The sequence below is a fragment of the Lacerta agilis genome, chromosome 1, assembly GCF_009819535.1.
Source record: "Lacerta agilis isolate rLacAgi1 chromosome 1, rLacAgi1.pri, whole genome shotgun sequence".
NCBI lineage: Eukaryota > Metazoa > Chordata > Lepidosauria > Squamata > Lacertidae > Lacerta > Lacerta agilis.
This window is the reverse complement of record NC_046312.1, coordinates 21,469,644-21,492,852: the sequence shown is the minus strand read 5'-3', so window position 1 is coordinate 21,492,852 and position 23,209 is coordinate 21,469,644. Positions and strand designations below refer to the sequence as shown.

At 41.9% G+C, this 23,209-nt stretch overlaps 1 protein-coding gene and 1 long non-coding RNA gene across 3 annotated transcripts; both read right to left on the bottom strand.

Annotated features, from left to right (window-relative positions):
• Positions 1-3,166: 3,166 nt before the first annotated feature.
• Positions 3,167-23,004, bottom strand: LOC117041834 (cation channel sperm-associated protein subunit beta-like). 2 transcript variants are annotated; one of them, XM_033141073.1, is made up of 8 exons: positions 22,911-23,004; positions 21,972-22,123; positions 11,605-11,715; positions 8,663-8,773; positions 7,129-7,267; positions 6,337-6,437; positions 4,344-4,418; positions 3,167-3,420 (listed from the first exon to the last, which is right to left on the bottom strand). In XM_033141073.1, the coding sequence occupies exons 1-8, from the start codon at positions 22,993-22,995 to the stop codon at positions 3,196-3,198; spliced, it is 999 nt and encodes a 332-aa protein (XP_032996964.1). In that variant the 5' UTR covers positions 22,996-23,004; the 3' UTR covers positions 3,167-3,195. The 2 variants fall into 2 exon arrangements, with proteins under 2 accessions (XP_032996964.1, XP_032996955.1); XM_033141064.1 differs by lacking the exons at positions 21,972-22,123; positions 22,911-23,004 and adding an exon at positions 14,254-14,390.
• LOC117041849 lies at positions 19,580-20,672 on the bottom strand. Its single transcript, XR_004426030.1, has 2 exons — positions 20,612-20,672; positions 19,580-19,731 (listed from the first exon to the last, which is right to left on the bottom strand). It is a non-coding gene; the product is annotated as an uncharacterized LOC117041849 (long non-coding RNA).
• Positions 23,005-23,209: the final 205 nt, after the last annotated feature.

Genomic DNA, 23,209 nt, shown 5'->3' with positions numbered 1-23,209 from the left:
GCTTCTTGGGAGAAAAGCAATGACAAACCTAGACAGCATCTTAAAAAGCAAAGACATCACCTTGCCGACAAAGGTCCGTATAGTTAAAGCTATGGTTTTCCCAGTAGTAATGTACGGAAGTGAGAGCTGGACCATCAAGAAGGCTGATCGCCGAAGAATTGATGCTTTTGAATTATGGTGTTGGAGGAGACTCCTGAGAGTCCCATGGACTGCAAGAAGATCAAACCTATCCATTTTCAAAGTAATCAGCCCTGAGTGCTCACTAGAAGGACAGATCCTGAAGTTGAGGTTCCAGTACTTTGGCCACCTCATGAGAAGAGAAGACTCCCTAGAAAAGACCCTGATGTTGGGAAAGATGGAGGGCACAAGGAGAAGGGGACGACAGAGGATGAGATGGTTGGACAGTGTTCTCGAAGCTACTAACATGAGTTTGGCCAAACTGCGAGAGGCAGTGAAGGATAGGCGTGCCTGGCGTACTCTGGTCCATGGGGTCATGAAGAGTCGGACACGACTGAACGACTGAACAACAACAACATGATTATATGATTTTTCACAGTTGAGAAATCCTCCAAGCCCATTACGAGCTGAGCGCAAACCTTCACCAGAATTCAGACTCAGCTCGTGATGGGGTTGGCTCAGTTTCAGCCCTCCAGATTGCAGTTGTCATCCCCTTCCCTTTTTCACCCAGTCTTACCAAGGGATTACAAGGTTTTCTCTGCAAGTGCTGCCACAAGTATCTGCAGAGAACTATAGGGGATGAAGTTGCTATGGCTCCTGACCCCTTAACTGAGTTGGCAGGATCTACAGGAAGTACATTTCCCAAGGAGTCTTATGACCAAGATGCTGCTTTGCATTCCACAGAAGATGCGCAGAGGTGTAGAAGCCTCCAGACTCTGTTGTGCTAATGCTAACACGTTCAGGAGATGCACAGAGTTTGAGTTTGGAAGAGAACTAAGCCTAATTCAGGCCAAAATTAAAAGGAACATAAATTCACTTTTTTAAGAGCGCACTTTGGGCCCTGGAAGCTCTCTCAACTTGTTTTGGTAAACAACAAAACGTTATATTAAAAATGGCTGTGCAAAAATGACTTATGTGAAGGACACTAGAGGGCAGCATTCGTACTGCCAAAAAAGCACTCTCTGGCTGTATCTATACCACTGGATTAGCAGATCTTTCCTCTCCTCAGAAAAAAAACCTGAGAACTGTAGCTGAGGGAGGGAAGAGCGCTGACATTCTGTAACTAGTGCCAGTAACTAGTTTTTGCAGTGCTATTCAATCGTACAAGGTGCCATTTACCAGAGATTGACATACTGAAATATATTATATAATTAATGATAATATATTTAATGTTAATGGATTCTTTTTATATATGTATGCATATATTTTTGTTTATCAATCTGTGTTTTAGTCACCAAAACAGTTATTAAGTGTTAGAGCTATTAGAAGCACAAGAGAGCCTATTGCTGAATTTACTTGTATGAAACTTTAACATGCCAATTGTATTTTTTTACTTGTCCTATATCATGTACATGTTCTAATGGAAAAATAAAATATGATTCAACTACTGAGTTTCCTTCTACCAAACCTTAACATGACAATTACTGGTGCCATCACTTTAGAATGGTTTAACTATGAAACATGTTTTACTTTTTAATTTCATACTTGGAAGTGACAAGTGTGCTTATATATTTTCACTGTACAGTAGTTCCTTTACTAAACAACAAGTTTCCCTATATGTCAACATATTGCTGACCAATAAGAAAGACTCCTCCTTATAGATAGTAATTTGATTTCTGATGTTATGTAACTTGTCATTACTGATTATTTGTGTTTTATTTTCTGGAAATAATAACATTTATTTTAAACTTTATATTTAGTTTATTAGTGTTGCACTGAAAATACTGTAACATGTAGATATGCTTATTAAAGAACGGACTCATATGGTGGACCTGAGTTATTTTCATATTCCTTTTACTTTAAAAGCTACATTTCATACATACACAACATAACTAAAATTCAAAGTTGATGGTAAATATACAGTTAGTGGCAGGCTTAGTGATTAACGTGAGTCATTCACGTTGAATTTTCAAGTTTAGAGAAAAAATAATAATCAAAGAATGGGAATTCACTGCATTGCCCCATTGAATAAGCGTATCTGTACAGTTTTTGGTTGCCATCTGAACACGTTTACCCATTAATAAACATGCATATTAACTAAAAATCATTTTCAATGCATTAAAATGAACATTCTCCTATTTTAAATGAAAATTCTCTAATCTCATTAATCAAGAATTCTTGAGAATTTAACATCACTAATTATCAGAGACCCTGCGAGCAAATGCTCATGAGAATTTGGAGGAATCTGGTAAACCTAGAGCTCATGTTACTGTGAAAAAATTGTTTGTTGGTGGAATTAAAGAAGATACTGAGAAACATCTCTTTAGAGACTACTTGTCGGAATATGGAAAAATCGACACAATTGAAATAATTACAGACAGACAATCTGGTAAAAAAAGGGGGCTTTGGATTTGTAACTTTTGATGACCATGATCCAGTGGATAAAATTGTATTGCAGAAATACCACACTAGTAATGGTCATAATGCAGAAGAAAAGCTTTATCTTAGGGAAGTTTTTAATGACTGATGTTTTAATGTATTTTTAATATTTTGTTGGAAGCTGCCCAGAGTGGCTGGGCAAACTCAGCTAGATGGGTGGGATATAAATAAATTGTTGTTATTATTATTTGGTTGGGGAAATACAAAGTTTGCACATATATGTACATTAAGAGGAGGAGGAAGCAAGGAGGAAGAAATAACCAGTACATAAAATAAACTGAGGCGCAAGTAGACACATTTAGCAATGCAGTGTATTTTAAATATATGAACTATTTTATTGTATATTGCTTCAGTGACATTTTCGAGGGGGGGGGGAGAATCTTGCCCAATAAACTTCAGTAAAATTCATGACCAACAGTGGCTAAATGCGTTTCATCCCAAGGGACAAGAGAAAATTCCTCACATCTTTTCAAAAATATTTTACCTAAACAGAAAGACTACAGCTAAATATGAAATAGTTGTACATATGTTCGTTTAAAAAAATACTGTTAACATTTGTGGTCCTGAAAAAAGCAACAGGGGGTTCTTACAGCAACTTTAAAAACCAATACATTATTATAACGTTATTACTATTGCCAGTCAACTAGTTCCTGCGGAATCACCAGAATTTACTGAATCCCTCTTGGGTGGGGGTTTTGATGCCACTTTATTTCTTCTTAGTTTCCTTTTTAAGAAGTTCCATATCTCAATTTCAAATACATACAGAAGAAATGCCACAAAAATACTGCCTCCAATTAATATAGTCGTAACTGAAGCGATAAGATATTTTCCTGGGAATGCCAGTGGAGAATCGTCAATATAAATCTGCAACAGAAAATATTGTAATTCCAACAGTCACTTCCCTTCAAAGACTCAATATTGCTTACACTGTTGACAACAAGATAGTGAAACTGGTCTAAGTGATAGTGAAAGCTGGCATATGCAAATCTTAAGTGGTAGGGGAACAGAAGCAGTCATCTGAGTTTATAGGGAAACCAGTTTGGTAAGCATTGCATGCGGTTTGTTGCAAGATACTGCATTATGTTGTACCTCTTAAAATAAAATACCCAGAAAAGTATGGGCTAAGAATGAGTGCTCACACCTTCCTTGTGGGCGCCTTTTGCGGGACTGCATCAGTACCCAGCTCCTTGGGACCTACCAGCTGGCTGGCCTGGCTTGCCTCCCTGTGATAGCCATTGGAGGTTCCTGCCAAAGCTCAATTAGCCATTCAGCCCGGCAGGGAGGCGGGGCCAGCTGTTTAAATAGGCAAAGCCGGCAGCAACCATGCTGGAACTCTCCCTGAAATATTGGAGAGATGCTGCTAGCCAGAGCAGACTAGCCTTCCATCACAGGTCAGGGAAATAAACAACTACCTGACATTCAGAAAAAACCTGAAGGCAGCCCTTTTTAGGGAAGTTTTTAATGTTTGATATTTTTGTATTTGGTTTCTGTTGGAAGCCGCCCAGAGTGGCTGGGGAAATCCAGCCAGATGGGCGGGGTACAAATAATAAATATTATTATTATTATTATTCCCGGACATTTGGGTCTCCCATCCCTATTAGCCCTTTGCAGTTCAAAAGCACCTGTTAATTCCTGCTGTACTCTGGGAATGTGCTGAAGTAAGGGCTACATACTGTATTTGGGGACATTTTGTACAATCTTGTATCCTATTTTATGTTTGTTAATTCATTCTACAGTATAGTGTAATTTGTGTGCTTTTTTTTATTTTAAAGAGCTAATGACAATACCTGAAATTCGTCAAATAAGTTACAAAAGGAGACTCCAGGAATAGTTGATACCCTGAAATGGAAAAGCTCAGATCCCTGTTGGAAAGGGGGGAAAGTTGTTACTAATGTGCAGTAACATTTGTTTTCATTTTTTAATTAGAATTTTAATCCTTGGCTATTGATGGGATCTGGTTGCCGACAGAAAATAAGTGTTTTGTATGACCTGAACAGAAACACAGCTTTGGCTGACTGAACTGCAATGTGGCATATGGTGCAATATTGCCTCAATATTGCTGCTCCATTAAAAAAAAAATTCTCTTAAATGTCACAACCGATAACTAAAATATAAATATATAAACTAATATATAAATATTTCACAGAAATAATGTGTAGTACCATGTAGAACAGACAGGAGCTGCTTGTTCAGAAAAGCATCATGCATGCAATTGTCAGTATAACTACAGCCTTAAAATCAGTGTCGCTAGCAGCTGCGTTATATCCTTGGAACAGAACATTTTTGATATTTTGATTTAATATGCAAATTACTTAATGTCAAATGTATATTGTACAGTGGCCCAACATGTGGTCCAAGGGCCGCATGTGGCCCTCAAGGCTTTTTTTTCCACCCCTCAACAACACCTGATGCCCCCGCCCCAGCCCTCGTGCTGCCTTCTCTAAGTTGGGTATGTGCCTTGAGCTGTGAGGGCTGACAAGGCCCTAGAGCCCTCCTATCTCTTTCCCAAAGCCTAGTTAGTGCTTTCCCAGCTTTGGGAAGGAGGTAAGAGGGCTCCAGGACCCTTTCAGAGCCCTCCCACCTCATTCCCAAAGCCCAATGCCTTTATTACCCAGGTTTGGGAAGGCAGCACGAAGGTTGGGAGGGTGTGCATCAGTTCAGGGGCGTAGGAAGGCTCCTTGGTACCCGGGGTGGGGACCGGAGGCACCCCTGGGGGTGGGGCATCATGACGCAACGTCACTGCGGCTCCAGCCCCGGCAGCGGGAAAAAAGCCATTTTTTAAAAAAAGCAAAGCAAAGGCAAGCAGCCTGCTTGCCTTGGTTTTTCTTTTTTTCAAAGGGCTTCTCTCCCCGCTGCCGGGCGGAGCCGCCCACAGACACGAGGGGCGGGGCGGGCCAGCGGGGATGGGGTGTCATCCTTGTGACAAGCCTGACACCCCTCCTCCTCGCTGGCCGCCCGGCAGCTCCGCCCCGGCAGCGGGGAAAAAAAGGAAAGCAGGCGTCAGCGGCTGGCTAAGCCAGCAAGTGCGGCGCCGCCGATCGCGGGGGGCGGTGCCCCCCACCCCAAGTGTCACCCCCACCCCAGGGTGCTGCCCGGGGTGGCAGGCCCCCTCGCCCCCCCTCGCTACGCCCCTGCATCAGTTATGGCCTCGTTCCACCACCCCGCCCCACCTGCCTGCATGACAAGGCTTTGTGTGACCCGCAGGTTCCATGTCAAAGTACTCCATACATTCCTCTGATGAAAATCAGGACATGTGTCTTTTGGTGCTATGCTGACTCATGCAAGAGCTCAGCATCACTGTAAGCACTGGCGCATCCTCCTCCCCAGTGTCAGCAGTGGTGCTGGAGGGGGTAAATGGGACATTCTAGGATCAAATCAGAAGCTGGGATGGCTTCTCCAAATTCCCGGATGATCCAAGAAAATTGGGGCACTTTGAAAGGGTATGAGTACTCTTGCAACACACTTTGTTTGGTACACAGAGTATAAGGTAATAAGAGTTTGGGTTTAAGGTTTGGTCTTTTTGTTCACAGTACAGTGATACCTCTGGTTACGAACTTAATTCGTTCCTGAGGTCCGTTCTTAACCTGAGACTGTTCTTACCCTGAGGTACCACTTTAGCTAATGGGACCACCCACTGCCGCCACACCACCAGCGCACAATTTTTGTTCTCATCCTGAGGTAAAGTTCTTAACCGAGGTACTCCTTCTGGATTAGCGGAGTCTGTAACCCGAAGTGTTTGTAACCCAAGGTACCACTGTATGTATTTTCTCTGGCACTTACAGTTATCGTTATAGATAGGCCATCTGGATTATATAGTTCAGTATTGAGTCTGTGCTCCAAATATTTTTTCATTTTTAACATACTTGATGTTTTATTGGTACCTGAAAAAAAGTTAAAACAATCGCAGAGTGGTAGGTTTTTCTAAAAAAAAAAAAAGTTTAGGGGTACTCTCATTTTTCTACTCATATTGAAATACTGCCCCTCAATGAGGTCAAACTTAGATTCACAAAATGTTTAGGGTTATGCGTAACCCTGCATCCCCCCAGAAAAAAGCACTAACAGTGATTAATTATCGTGAGTGGGTGAAAAAGGAGGGGTGTGGGCAAACATTAATATGACATGTTGGTTAACCTTAACTATTCTTTGTTATAGCCAAAGTGCCACCATAAATATTAATCATGTTAAAAGCTAGCAGGAGAAGTAGAGGAGAAGGAACAGCTAGGGGGAGGGGTGTACACTTCAGCAGACTGTTCAGTACCCATGGGTTGTGTTATGCTTGTTTCAGGCCTTAAGGGTCTGTGGGTATAATGGGTTTTGCATGTAGAAAGAATTGGACTAGATTCACATCTTTCCACATCAAGTCCTCCCTGAACTAGAACTTGCAACAGCCCCATCAGGCATGGTCAATGGATAGGGATGTTGGGAATTCAGCAACATATGGGGGACCAAAGGTTCCTCACACCTACTAGAGGGCAAGAAAGAGCCTGAAAATATACTGACGACAAGTATTTCCAACAGAACCTCTCTGATACGAAAGATACTGATGAATCCCAAGATTCTTCCGTTCCCTACCTGTAACTTTCCAGTTGGTTCTGTTGTTGACTTCTATGATTGTGATAAAATAAGGAGATGTCAGATTTACAGAGTGACCCTCATCCTCAATGGTGAAATAGAGAGGAAGCCTTGATACTGGGAATTTCATTCGCAGGGCCTGGCAATGAAAGATATATAGAAATTACTGACATTAAAATAATGCCTGCATGGACAGACATGGAATGACACAAATGTAAGTATTAACATAATCTGGTTTAGTTCTGCTAAACAGGAAGTCTGATGCTGGACCTACAAATTGGTAATGAGCTGGATGAAAGCCAGTGGACTGAAAATCAGTCCCAGAAGGTCTGAGATTCTGTGGGTAGGTGGTACATCTGATAAATCTGTTATGTATAATGTTGTGCTCCTTCTAAAATAGTGTTTCACAAGCAGGTATGGGGGCAGCCCACAAGGCCTAACGTTCCTTTTTGCCATGTGTGTTTTCTTGGAGCAGTCCTGGTTTGTTTCCAGAAAAAAGAGGGCAATTGCTGAGGCTTCTGTTTTGACCAGTAGAGCCCACAATCCAGAACTCCCAGGTCAGCTAAGTGCGGTGGTGGGGTGGCAATGGGTAGGGCTGGGCGAATCAGAGCTGCTTGTTGCTGCTGCCAGTGCTGGGTCCGGTGGCAGCCTGGGTCTGACTCTGCAAGATGCAGGGTGCAATCCACCTCAGCGCCTAGTGGATCAGAGCCAACAGATGTTGCCGATGAGCGCAGAGCCCGTCGGCAGCATCAGACCGGCTCTGCATGGATTTTAATTGATTTTTTACTTATGGGAAGACAGACTGCTATGTCCATGTGGGGTGGGCCACAGGAAGAACACAAGGTCAGAAGAGGGCCACGATCTGGAAAAGGTTGGGAAACACTGCTCTAAAGGATCATATTCCTAGATTGAGCACACTCCTAAATATAGCTTTGTCAATGGAGAACCAGATAAGCCTTTGTGGGAAGGAATGTCTTTCACATTAATTTAGGCTGGTGTGCCAGCTGCAGCTTCTTCTGGAAAGCAATAGACTGGCCACAGCAATCTGGAAACAAGGATTGACTACTGCATTGGGTTGCATCTAGGGCTACCTTTGGAGACTGCTCAGAAATTGCAGTTACTGCAGAATACAGCTGCTAAGTTAGTAACTGTGAGTGGCTTAAAAGGCTTCACTAGCTACCAGTCCATTCTAAGCAGCATTCAAAGTTTGCCTTTAAAGCTTGGGAACCCAGGACCTTGAAGAACCATGGGAGTCTTTAGAAATTCTCATTCAGGTATCCCCACCATCTGAGGTATGGCAGAAGGCAGCCAGAGAAAGGATTCATTGGTTATGACACCCCATTTGCGGAATTCTCTCCCCAGAGATGTTTGCCTACCACAACATTGTCATGTCTAAGGGTATTTTTATTTTCTTAGGTTTCTTAATGTACTGTTATTTTTATATAGTTTACATACTGGATATAATGGTTCCAGGATACTATATAACTCCTCAGAATAACAAACAAAAAACTGCACATGTAGGCATAGCCCTTACCTTCTCCTTGCAATCAGAAAAGGCAACAGAAAATGACAGCTTCATATTTTCTGTACATCCACATTCAGAGCGCGTTGACTTGCCAGCACATTGCTTGTACTGTCCAGAATTCTGTGGAAAACATATGTAAACTGGATAGATCTGAGTCCTTCTCCTCATTTAGAGATCTTTGATGGAAAAGAAGGGATAGTAAAGGCAAAGGACCGTTAGGTCCAGTTGCGGATGACTCTGGGGTTGTGGCACTCATCTCGCTTTACTGGCCGAGGGAGCCTGTGTTTGTCCGCAGACAGCTTCCAGGTCATGTGGCCAACATGACAAAGCCGCTTCTGGCAAACCAGAGCAGCACACGGAAACGCCATTTACCTTCCCACCACAGCGGTACCTATTTATCTACTTGCACTTTGACGTGCTTTTGAACTGCTAGGTTGGCAGGAGCAGGGACCAAGCAACTGGAGCTCACCCCGTTGCAGGGATTTGAACCACTGACCTTCTGATCGCAAAGCCCTGGGCTCTGTGGTTTAGACCACAGTGCCACCTGTGTCCCAAAGAAGGGATAATTAAGGCAATTCTCGACTGCGCTTACAAGGTAGACTATCATATGCAACGGAAATCATTTGGCCTCTGAATTAACTATCAGTGGATTGGAGAGCCCTGCATGTTCAAATTTGGTGGGAAAGGGTTTTCAGAAAGAAAGAGAGAATCAGGGCAAAGAGAACTATGAATAACTCTGGTTCCTTAGTGAACAGGTCGTTGGGTAGAAGAGAAGCTTTCTCTTGAGCAAGAGACAAATGAGCTGAATGGACATTGGGGTTCCTGGGTGACAGCAATGAGCGTTCCCCCACATCAAATGGGGTGCGCCTTTTGCGTGGTCGCAAGTAGCCCCATTGGATCGGTGCAGCTCCTGGCAGTTGGTCCTGGCACCACCTTCCCAGGTTGGATACCTGTGGACTCCACCTACTCTAGCAGCTGCCCAATCCCGGCTGGGGAGGTGTTGCCGGGGGGACTGGCCAGGTAGAAGGGGGGATTATACAGTACACACAATAGAACTTGAGTCATACCTGGGAAGCGGCCATTGGATTCAGAGCTTCCCCACCCTCCACTCCCTCAATTGACGCTTTCTTTGCAGGTTTAACCACCTTTTTTCCACAGCCACACAGGCATGCAGGCGCTGCTATGACAAGGTTGCTGTTGAAGGGCCGGAAAGGACTTTCCCTGTATTGGCAGGTTTTGCCTTTCCCATAGCAATTCATCACAACTTTGGCGGTTGCAGGCCTTGGGTGAAATCCTTTAGTCATCTACAAGATGGGGGGGCGTGGGGTGGTGACCCCCACCCCATTGCGGTGGTCAGTGCTGTCAAGTATCCCGTTTTCCCCAGGAATCTCCCTTATTTCAAGCAATTTCCCGCTGCTATCCCTTATTTTTTATATCCCTTTAATTTCCCGTTTTTTCAAAGGAAGCAGCTCCTCTCCCTCCCGCTGCTGGCCAGGGACTGGGAAGACCTCGCCTCCTTGCAGCCTCAAAGCAAGCGGGAGCCATTTCCCGTGCTTACAGGCGTCGTAGCCCACAGGCAGTGTTTCCAAAATACAGTAAGCCTACTGCGCACATTCACACCAGTGCCGCCCACTTTTGCTTCTGGCTCCGCCCACCACTGCCATGTGACTGTCCCCGGGATAGGTGAGGCTGCTGATCCCTTATTTTCAAATCCGAAACTTGACAGCTATGGCGGTGGCGATAACAGGGTTCCCATTAAAGGGGTCTCAGGGGGAAGCATTGACCATACACCCAGGGTCGTCACTGCCCTCCCCCTCCAGCGGGGCGGGCTATCTGCTTGAACATACGTTCTCCACAGCTAGCCCACTCCCCACTCATGCTGGATAACCTTGAAATTACCCAGAACCCCGGCTGGGGGGCTGGGAAGGATAAACACCCAATGCCTGAGCCAAGGTCTTCCTACATCTGAATATTAATAAAGTTGTGGCCAATTTAATCCCATAGAATGTTGTCACGCGCCATTATTTCCCTCAGGGGCTGCCCCAGGGTTCGGGGGACTCCGCCTGGCCGCGCAAATGATTTTGCAGATGAAGTTCTCTGCCTGTTTTTCAGCCTTTCCATTTTTCTTCTCTACTCTCTTCATATTCTCAAGCAGCCTTGATACTGTGGACTTTGAGAGTCTTTTCTCAGATGTAAAATATCATTATAATGAATATATAGAATAGTGCAAAAGAAGCTATGCATGCCATCCTCTACTGCCTCCTGTTGATAGAACAGGAAAACATGGAGGATTGTAAAACGGGGTGAGGCAAAAGAGTTCACCTAGGGCAAAAACGGGAAATGCTCATATTGACTGCTCTGGGTGCTTCAGATTGTTTCCATTACTCCTAAAGTATATTTACCTTGAGTGTGTGGAAAGTAGTTGGGCAATTTTCTGATCCTGATCTATGCTATTACTGCAAAGGTTTGGCAAGTGATATGATGTGGACATGAGGTGGCCATAAAGTTAAAACATAAGGATTCAAGCCCAAGTTTTCAGGTTATTTTTCTTAGAATAATATGCGAAAACCAGCTATTTATAGTGGGAGGCAGACAGATGTTGAGTCTAATAATAATAATAATAATAATAATAATAATAATAATAATAATAATTTATTTATACCCCACCCATCTGGCTGGGTTTCCCCAGCCACTCTGGGCGGCTTCCAACAGAATGTTAAAATACAATTGTCTACAGTATGTACAAGCAGGACGCCTGAGTTCTGGCCCAAATTCTATAGAAATGCTCATCTGAAAGTTGAATTTCAATATTCTCCTCTTTATTAGAAATCTCTTTTCTTAATGTGTGTATGTGTATGTAAAGAACATGCAACAGCACGGAGTGCAAAATGAATAGCAATTTTTAAAAATGTATTCTCAAAGCTCTTACAGGAGTAGCTATGAAGACTTACTTTTGAATTTGTAAAATAATCCCTCATTTTAGGTTTGCTGGGGTCAGCATTATAAAAGTTTTCTGTGAGTGGAACAGCAATTCCCAAAACAGATGGTGGCCTGTAGTTCACCTGTATGAAAAAGAACACATTTTAATGGGGGGAAATTATTGATTATTTGAAGAATTTTTGCAAACAATTTAAATCATTAGCAGGACTGACATAAAAACGTGCAGTGAAAATTATTTAAAAAAAATACAAAGGATAAATAGTAAATAGATATGAATTGGATATGCAGTGATAAAAGATAAAACATAAGTAAGCAAAGAAAGGGGGGTAAATAATTTGATGTTTTCTAATTGGTTGTATAAATTTATTTGTGTGATAATCTTTGTAAATGAAAAAATGGGAAAATTATATGATGGAAAATAAGACCAGTTTCCCCTTTGTGTCATCTCCCCAACCCTGTATTCATACACTTATTACCAGCAGCACAGATTTCTTTCTTTTTTAAAAATAAAATAAAATTTTATTAAGGCTTTATTAATACAAATAAAAGAACAAATTTAAAAAGCAAACTAATCTAAATGAAAACAGAAAGAGAATGAGAGAGAAATGCAATCCTCTCTCAAAGGTAGATCTGAATCCGTGTCTCACACATAAGGGGGTGTTACAGGTAGGTAGTTGTGTTGGTCTGCCGTAGTCGAAACAAAATAAAAAATAAAAAAATTCCTTCCTGTAGCACCTTAAAGACCAACTAAGTTTGTTCTTGGTATGAGCTTTCGTGTGCATGCACACTTCTTCAGATACCCCAGATACATAAGGGGGTGGTTCTTCCCAGTTCTCACCTGGGAGATTCCCTTCTTCCAGCCTCCCACCCTAGGAGACCTTCCCTTCCCTGCCTCTCACACAGGGTCCTTCACCAGCCAGCCACCAGCTTCATGTGCATACAACCTCCTCATTGACCCAGAGCAGAGGACATAAAAACAACAACACCAGAAGCAAGACCAAAGGAAGGCAGGAAAAAGAAATATGAAGATGAAAACAATAAAAGAGTAGGAAAAGAAAGGGGGAAAGGGAAATAAAAGGGCTTCTGATTCAAATATCCCGAGAAGACCTCTGGAGCCCAGATGTAATGAAGCTCTTTTGTAGAAGGCAGTCCGCTTCCAGTTGCCTAGACAGTTGGAAATGTTGGACTTCTGGCGCAGCTGCCATGGTGAACTGCTGGTCCCATGGTAGCAGATGCCAGCCATGCAGTTAATTAAGGATAATTTGAGAATAGTTATCCTTGCAACCCCCACCCCGGGTTGGGGGGGAGAGATTCCTCTTGCAGATAGTCCGATAACTGCTTCTCACTCTGATGGAATGTGGGGGCAGGGATGCAGAGTGCATAGCACTGCATGTTTTGGAAACTCCCCGATGCAGTCGCGAAGAGCAGAGGTATCTCTGTTTCTTTTAAGACAGATCTGAATTTGGACTTAAGAAACAGACATGTTTTGGAATAAAGAGAAAGATAACCTGCGAAGTGAATCAGCCACCCAGTGCCAAGGTTTTGATCTGGAGAGGACTCTCATTATGGTAATAGGAATGCTACGTAAGTGAAGGGGAGCCTTTGTTCTTTTTTACATTATTTTTGCTGTGCTATGAATCGGCAAGCCTTCACTGAAAAAGAATCAATTATTAATGGAATGAAATTACTAATGGATTACAACCATATTGGGAATGAAAGAGGGATTCAACAAGAACCTATAATTTTCTTTACAGAGTGCTTGAAAGAATAGACTGTGTGAAATACTGTGATGATTGGTAACATTGCCAACTAAAGAGAGCTCAAATTTGATTTATTATGGTTTTGGTAAGACGCCAGGTTGTTAGAAGAAACAAGGAGATAAACACTGGAAGTTAATCAGAACTCACGGCTGGACGCTGGATTGCTTTCAGTTTCAGAGAGGCAAAATGGAGCTGTGGCGTACCTACACATTAGTTTTCGACGGAGGGGCAATGTTGAAGAAAACTGACAGATTACAACATGAAGGAAAAGAAGGTAAACAAATATTTCACACAGCTACAGAATATAAATTCCCCCTGCAAGTTAATGGATTTGGATTTATTAAACATGATCGAAAGTCATCACATCAGTGACTGCTAGAATAAAGGATTAAGATCGGAATTGTGGAACTTGGACTAATTAAGAGAATTGGTGCAGGATCAAGGAATAACATCCTGATAGCCAGAACATGGGAAGTAATGCAAAAGTGTTTAATTCAGAACTGTTTAATTGGCTCTTTTGATTGTATTGTGATTTGGCATGATTTGGCATCGTATTAATGTGATAATCCTCCATTGGATTGTTATTAATGAAACATTTAAAAAAAGACAGTTGGAAATGTTGGCGCTGCCTTCTATCAGAAGAAAAGTTAGCTTTTACCTGTCTGCTTCACTGACACAGACGCCAGAGAGTGTAGTCGTGTCCTCAGGATTGCTCTCTGTTTCAAAGGCCACTCTTAAATCCATCCAACTCAGGAGTGTTGTGCCTGGGTGTGGCTTTGGAACAATGTATCCCGAGGCTTCATAGAATAATGGGTACATCTGTGCCCTTCCCCTCTTCAGAACATTTAAGAAAGGGCAGGAAAGAATTCTAAACTAACATATAGGATTTAGGATCCTTACCGGTAGCTGCTTTAAAAGTCTGGCAATTGCTGAGCCATTTGGTTCAGCGCTGACATCTTCAACTAGCCAGTCCGAAGGAGAGGTTTTAGCAGATAGAACATAGTGCATTGATTTAAGATAGGAGCAAGAACTCTTCAATGTTAACACAATAGTTGTCACTTCACATCGGAGAGATCCCGATGCGATAATCACAGATATGGTGGTTTTACCCTAGGGATGTTTATGAAAAAGCATAACATGAATTGGTCTCCAACATAGATTAATATCATTAGCTTCCCATCATAGAATGGATCTACACACAAGGGGAAACCCACTATAAATAAGTCAGAAATCAAATAGTTAAAACAAAAGAAAACAAACAATATGGAAAATCACAAAGAATTTTATTTGTTTGTTTTTTCACCAGCACCATCTGGTGTTGCAAGTTTATAACACATTCAAAGTGTTGCTTTTCGACTAATGTAGCTGACTCCATAGAGCAGGGGTGGGCAAACTAGGGCCCGTGGGCTAGATAAGGCCCAAGGGGCTCTTTAATCCGACCCGTGGACTCTGCGCCTGTCCGGTCAGTCCCCGTGCTAAACTGGCGCAGGGACTGACTTCTGCGATGGGCGCACGGGCGGCTTTGGGTTGGCTTCAGGAAGCTCCCACAGGCAATCCAAAGCCACAGACACCTCTGGGTGGGTGGCGATGCTGGCCAATCCGAAGCCGCGCTGGGTTTCCTCAGCACGTGGGTGGCGAGGTTTCGTATTGGCCAGCGATGCGGCCATGGAAATAGTTTTAACCAATGGAATAGTTTTAAGAATTCTCATATGACAAATGCCTCTCCTGCAGGAACATTTTAAATATTAATTTAATACTCCAAAACAAGCCTATGATAAAGAATATATCCATACCAAGACAAGGGTCATACATCAGGTAAAGGTAGCTGGGACTGGGCCCCATTCATAACAATAGAACTACAGTAGCTTTTAAGCTATCTCTGCCTTGCTTTGCCTCTCTGTGTGACGGGTCTTGGATGCTCCTGGGTGATTTTGAGAGAACTTGGATGGACCTATGAGATCTCGCAAGGCCACTTCAGAGCTTCTGGAGCCCCAGGATGCTCATGAAGGGGTCCAGTTCCAATGATTTGAGTATACACATTTTTGCAGATATCCAGAATGCTTTGAACTGAACGCCTGTGTAAGACACGGTCACACTGTAGTCATGAATAACTTGCATCCCATTGCTTTCAGTAAGTCTAGCTGTGTCTGTGATAAACTGGTGCCTGAAGATGATAAAATAAACTGAAGCTGAACACTATGAGTGGCTAGTTTTGTGTTCAGGATCTAACCTGTTCTAGGTGTTGCCAATTAGTTTCTGGGCCAAATTCCAAGTGCTGTTTTGACCTATGAAGCCTTAAATGGCTCAGGACTGTAATACCTCAAGGACAGACTCACCCTATATAAACCAACCAGGACCCTGCAGTTTTAAGACGTCTGGAGGGTTCTATCACAAAAGCGGGCCTTTTCTGCGGTAGCTCCCCATTTGTGGAATGCTACCCCTAGGGAGGCTTGCCTGGTGCCTTCAATGCATGTCTTTAGGTGCCAGGTGAAAACCTTTCTCAAGCGTTTGGCTGATAAACATTTTATTGCTTTTAAAATGTGCTTGTGCTTGTGGGCGGGGGATTGCAGGCCTGTGCCCAGTGTGCCTTGGAAACTGGGAAGTAAGCAACAAAAATGACATGAGAAGAATTTGGAAATAAATTGGCCACAAGGTTTTAGCACAGACATTGGGTGTGTATCCCAAATCATCCTACCTGACTGCTGGATGATTATTCACAAGGGTTAAGGGTCCCCTCAAGATGCTGGTAAACTAAGCTGACAGCCCCTGGCCACTGAATGGAAGTCCTTTGGCCCAACACCCCCACCTCACATCATCTGGACTTTCAAATTTCAACCCAGATGCCTTTACCAGGGTACCCTGAGATTTTTACACGTCCAACAGGAGAGGCTCCCTCTCACTTTCAGGTTACACTAAGTATCCAACCCAATGCCTTTCCCCAACACACAAGCTGGCCCCTCCCTGCCAGCTCACCGCCAAACCTACTCACATCTGCAATCAATTCCCAACACATCCAGCAACCAAGTCTCATTAATCTACAATTTCCAGGGTTCTTTGAGGAAAGTCATAGTGTAAACTGGTCTAAAACCAATACAAGTTTGTTTTGTACAAAAACACGGGGAGAAGACTGATAACATAGTTTTTTGGAGTCTGAATTCACATTAAACCTGCTTGTACGTTATCAAGGTACTCTGAAAAGAGCCAGCGGCATGTTACCTGTTCAAAAAATCTACTATGAACAGTGATATCGATTAAATTGCTATTGTTGTCGTCAAAGTAAGTTTTTGTGGTCACATCCAGTAGAGAAGGCCTTCCTATTGCTATGTACATTAGCTTATCGTGAAACACATTATACGCTGTGGAAGGAAACAACAATGAGAAGGATGTTTATTTCCAATATTTCTTTTCTGTAAAACAACCTCACACAGGAGGAAAAACTTAGCTCTGCTCTGAGACTGCAGTTGGGTTGAAAAATACTGGAGGATTTTGGCTGATTCCAGTGTACCCTTATTTCATATACATCTGTGTACAAATGCACATCAAAACATTGAGTCAAAATGAGAAATCCATATGAAAGATCTGTAGGCAGGATGGGAGTCAATAGTTTCAAAATCTATATGACATACACATTCTGAAATAAACCTTTCTTCATAATGAAGGGGAAGGTGTTCAAGTGGTTGGTTGGCGGCTACCTCCAAGTCCTGATTTTCTGGCTCCATTTCAGTTGGGTCTCATGCCTGGTTCTGGGACAGAAACTGCCTTGGATGCCATGTGGAGTGACCTTTACCAAGACAGATATGGAGGGGAGGTGTGACCTTGTCAGTTCTCTTGTAGTTTTCAGTGGCTTTTCAGTACCATTCTTCATAGTACAGTCAAACCTTGGAACTTGAACGGCTCCGTTGCCGAACGTTCCTGAACGTTCCTGAACGGCGAAAACCCAGAAGTGTTCCAGTTTTTGAATATTCCTCAGAACTCAAAAGTCCGTCCGGCTTCCACTTGAGCGCAAGAAGCTCTTGCAACCAATCGGAAGCTGCACCTCAGAATTCGAATGTTTCAGAAGTTGAACGGTCTTCCGGAACGGATTATGTTCGAGTTCTGAGGTTTTGTATGAAGCATCTGCCAAACATAATGAATGAACAGATCTGTTCTGAGGAGTTTATACAAATGGGATTACTTCATCGGCATTTAGTTTAACTGAAGGTGCTCGGCAGGGTTCCTCCTGTTGTCATTTTTGTTTGTTCTAGCAACAGCACTATTAGCAATCAAGATGAATACCTTGCAAAAAATAACATATTTTCCAATATACAATCAATTAAGTAACAAATAAGCAAATTGAAAGCCTTTGCTATTTCAATGTCTGAATTAATACATATAACAAATTGGACTCCTCTTATTGGGTATACAAAGTAATATAGAATGTTATCCAGTGCAAATCTAGGACTTGCTATGTTTTGAAAGATGGAAATATAAGATTTGTTATTGCACACAGAATTCTGTTTGGTGTTTTTTTTAGATATTTGTGAATATATCTGCCTTTTAATTTATTTTTGAAATATTTTTAATGGAATATAGTCTTGGATACAAATGACCAAGTCCTTCTCTCTCTCACACACACAGCATGTAACATCTGCAAAAGTTATGGAAGTCAGATAAGCTTTGATAGTTTGTGAGTTTCTCTTAAGCATTGATATATGTTGGTTATAATTATTTTTATTATTACATTTTAAAAATTAGTCATGCATATAAAAATATATGAAAAATACTTATTGCAGAATTTCAGTTAAATTATTAGAGGATTATAACGTATAAAGAGTTTGCTTTCATATGATTTCAAACTCTTTCAGACATTTTATAGAGAATACTTAAGAGCAGAGAGACAAGAAATATATGCAGTCTTACCTACATTAACTGGAGTCACTCTGAATTTAAATTCCAGCTTTGACCCAAGATCCAAGTATTTAATGGCATGACGTGGTAGGTCATCAAACTGTTGTATTGTATATCTACATATGTCAGCAACAATTTTCCATTTTCTGTTATTTTCGGTGCCAAAGTCATACAAGAACCACCTCCCAGGTGGAATGTCTGTATTTAAAAGCACCCTATTAGGCATAGTAGCATCTCCTAAAGCATTTAGGTCATTGTCAATTTGAACAATGAAGAAACTGCTACTGCCTGGAATCACCACTGTTTTCTCACGATCGGTTGGTTTAAATATATTAACAACACCTGGAAAACAAGAAAATAATGAAAACATCATTCTATGTGCAGGAGCTGCATTTCTCTTTGTTGTTGTTGTTGTTGCTGCTGCTATGAATATGCCTAATTTACACAAAAGATAAACTGACCTGAAGCTATGGTTTCTTTGATTTAAAGTTTAGATTCCAATTTTTTGTCAGACTGCCACAACCTGTGCTACCAGATTAACTCCTTATGTTATTTTTCTTCCATATCCTCCCTTCATTTTGCCATTCTGTCTCCATAAGAAAAGTATGAATTGACACATAGTTGGAAACTGATTGGCTGGCTGTTGATTTAGGAAGGGGATTTAGTAGAAATAAAAATGACTGGATGGCAAGGAACATATAAGAGGCTACATAGTAAATTAGGAAATGCTGGGCATGGGCCAACAACATGCAACCAATCTTAGATGAATTGTTGTTGTTCAGTCGTTCAGTCGTGTCCGACTCTTCGTGACCCCATGGACCAGAGCACGCCAGGCACGCCTATCCTTCACTGCCTCTCGCAGTTTGGCCAAACTCATGTTAGTAGCTTCAAGAACACTGTCCAACCATCTCATCCTCTGTCGTCCCCTTCTCCTTGTGCCCTCCATCTTTCCCAACATCAGGGTCTTTTCTAGGGATTCTTCTCTTCTCATGAGGTGGCCAAAGTACTGGAGCCTCAACTTCAGGATCTGTCCTTCTAGTGAGTACTCAGGGCTGATTTCTTTGAGAATGGATAGGTTTGATCTTCTTGCAGTCCACGGGACTCTCAAGAGTCTCCTCCAGCACCATAATTCAAAAGCATCAATTCTTTGGCGATCAGCCTTCTTTATGGTCCAGCTCTTAGATGAATAGTATCCCTACAATTCTTTTCCTATATATTTCCCCACTGAAGCGTGATTAGCATAAACCAAAGACCCTCCTTCCAAAACCTTTTCATTATCAGGTGATGCACAAACCTGGAGAAGTCAGCTGAAGCGTGTATGATATACTGGTCCCTGTAGGGGGCAAAATTCTTAAAGTGTTTGCTGTACAAGGGCTAGCAGCTTTAGATTCAACAGGAAACCGATCTAGAACATCTACCAGTATAGATGATACAAAGCCCGGAGGAGGTGGCGTCCTAAAAACCTCTTTGATTATACATGATCCTCCTGGCCTAAATTAAAAAGAAGCATACATTTAATACCACCTTGACGATGTCAGATCACGCATCTAATGAATGTTTACTAGTTCCTAACGTTGCTGGAAAATAGTGCTAAGAGAAAATTGTGGTTTCAAGCATGTCAGCTGGCACAGGACTGCTACTTAGCAGCTATTTCTGATCTTTTGAATCACTATGGTTTTTTATTGAATTGTAGTAATTGTTTGAAGAATTTTTCTTTAGCTTTATACTCTACTGTACTTTGAATTTACTACAGTGATCACAATGTCTGTTAACTTGTATTGGTATTATTATTACTGTGAGCCACTTTGAGCTCAACATTTGTTGTGGGGAAAGCAGAATACAAATATTAAATCAAATCAAAATCAAATGTATTTCTTATCACATGGAAATACCCCTTAATCTCCACGTTAGGTGCAATACTTCATGGGCCATATTATCTGAACCTGTTCCTTCTGGCTCCAGCAATATCACATCCCTGGAAGACAGCAGACTCCAGCAGTCTTTGCTCCCAAATGTGCTGGTGGGTCCCCCCCCCCCCATGAGGAAGTCATGGGAAAATCATGTCCTCATCATATACACTGCAGGAACAGTTTCCAATTTCCTACGACACACACAACTCCTACTGATATATTTTTGAAGCCTGTAAGTTTTGTTTGAAACTTGTATTACACTGTATACATTGCAAATGTTAGTACAAAGTGGTTCTAAGAGCAGGCAGAACAAGAAAGTGGCAACCCTCTGAACAATTTAACCAAACTAGAGAGATGCTATTTTTCTATATTCTGTAAAATAGCAGGGTATATTAAAAAGAAAAACCTGACTGATCAAGACATTCCTTGTTAACAAAACTTATGCTGTTATTGATATTTACTCATAATCTAATCTTTTGCCTCTTTGCAGATTACTGAATCTATCAGGTACTGCTGGTATCAGTGGCTCGTGGTTTAAAATTAACATTTGCTCTTCAGTGATATACTGTACAGCCAAAGGACCTTCAAAACCTAAGTCAATATCCTGGAACAAAGTGAGAAAATTAATTATATTATTTATTTCATGCGTTTATAGAGACAAAACTTGCTAAACTAGTTTAGGAATAAATGGGAATTTAAAAAAAACAAGAGATAATTTAATTTATAATATCAATCAGAAGATAAATTGCTTAGAAACTGGTAAGCCAGTGTGGTGTAGTGGTTAAGAGCGGTAGACTCATAATCTGGTGAACTGGGTTCGCATCTCCGCTCCTCCATATGCAGCTGCTGGGTGACCTTGGGCTAGTCACACTTCTTTGAAGTCTCTCAGCCCCACTCACCTCACAGAGTGTTTGTTGTGGGGGAGGAAGGGAAAGAAAGAATGTTAGCCGCTTTGAAACTCCTTCAGGTAGTCATAAAGCGGGGTATCAAATCCAAACTTCTCTTCTTCTTCTTCTTCTTCTAATTAAGCAGCACATAGCTGCAATAATCACAAAATAATACTGATATTACGAAATTTCTCTCTAGTGTCTCTTAATTTCTAATGAGTACAAGGCTATGTTTTTAAAAATCAGTATTTGCTCAGGGTACAGAAGATAATGGTAGGAGTCCATTAAAGCTAGGAAAGGAATTGGAGGTGGCAACTTAGTTGAAGCATTATGTGACTGCCTGCGCTGGGGGCGGGGGCACAAACCCACTGGTTTTCTGGAAGTTTCAATAATGCAATCCTTCGGCATATAGGGCACATATACAGGAAATATGGTTCGGATTGACCTATTTAGACTCCACTGCACCGCTGAGGTCCACCGCCTTTCAAGGTGATGATGCCTGGCTAGGCAGGAGCAACAGCTAATGCCCAGACTGCCAGTCTGAATGGTTCTTCTTGGCAGGGTATTGACCAGGGTTCCTGGGCCTGGGGAGAGATTTCCTGCAACAACTGGAGCACGTGAGGCCAGAGCTCAAGGGACCACAAACGTCACCCCTGCTCCCCTCCAGAAAGCAGTGAGCAGCTATTGTATATATAATGTAACCCATTATAATGGTGGCTTTTCTGAAATCAACTTTTTTTTTAAAGAATAAAATCTATTATAAGGATATCTAGATAGCGGTGAAAAAAGTGCTGGATTAATGACTCCAGTGGCAATTCTAGCATTAGCATCCTACTTTGACATGTTGGAAGAGTGAAGGTTTGTCCTTAACAAGAACAACAATTATTACAATCTCATAGACATTTTTCATTCGCTCATCAAAAGCATACTTAACCTTCAATAAACTGTCCACATCCACATTCGTTTCTTTCACAAATGTGTCAATTGTATCATTCAGAGAAATATGATTTAATATTCCCAGGTGGTCAAAGTACATGTTGAAGATACCCTTTGCCGGCGGGAAAAGCTTGGCATATCTCAGTAAACCTACAGAAAAGGGGAAATATAAATAATGGGCATGCACCAAATCTTATTAGCATAGGAAGCATGAGTTTATTCTGTAATAGGTTTCTGTGAATATTTGGAGAGATCAACAGCTCTTCCAACTGATATTTAATCAATGCAATGAGGAAATAGATTGTTTTGATCAGGAAAAAGTGTATCTAAATTATGCAACTTCAGACAATAGTTCCTAAGCAAATCCTAACAAAGGGCCAGGATCTAACAAGGCCATATGTGGTCAAATACTTGGAAGCATGCAAGGTGTTGTTCCTTTTTGGAAGAAGCTCCTTGTGCCTCACGGTCTGAATGGATTGATCTGCAGTGGAGGGTTTTGGAAGGTGGGGATAGATTCAGGGTGCTGCAGCAACAAATGAGTGGACTAAAAGCCTCCAAGACCCATTGGAAGATTACAACAGCTCTTTGGATCCCAGCCAACCATACTATACTATGAGATATCAGAAAGCAGAATGCAAACGGCATTTATTGCCTGGAGAATAATGTGAAAATAGGGGCATCAGGAGACACGATAATAGCCTTTGCTGTTGGTCACCCAAGTTCCTGCAATCTCACTTGCTTCTTGGTTTGGGCACCCTTAGGGCTCCTTGGTTCTGCCCAGCAGAGAGTGAATTCCTTAGGTGCATCAGGTGCTTCCACTTGTTTCTCCCTATCTAAATAAGAGAACACATACGTTGGGGAACCTGGTTTCTTAGCCTAATCTCATATTTGAGTCTTCAAAGACTGTAGGCAACTCCACTTTGTAATGTTTTCCTACCTGCCTTAGTGTAGAAAAGGTTTGCCGAGTCAGTCACAAATATAATTGCTTGGGTGTAAACACATGAATCTGCATCTATAATCATCTCAGCATTTAGGGTAAATAACGGTATAAAAGTGCCGCCTCCATCATAAGAAAGCCACACCTAAAAGGGAGGGGGAGAGACAATAATGAATATTGTCTAAGAGATCTTTGTTGGCATCCATCTGTCTTGAGAGACAATGGAGTGCGCCTCTGGGGGGTGAAGTCAAACCACTGTGTTAGCAGCACTGAAGTGACCTCTCCAGGGGTACAAGCCT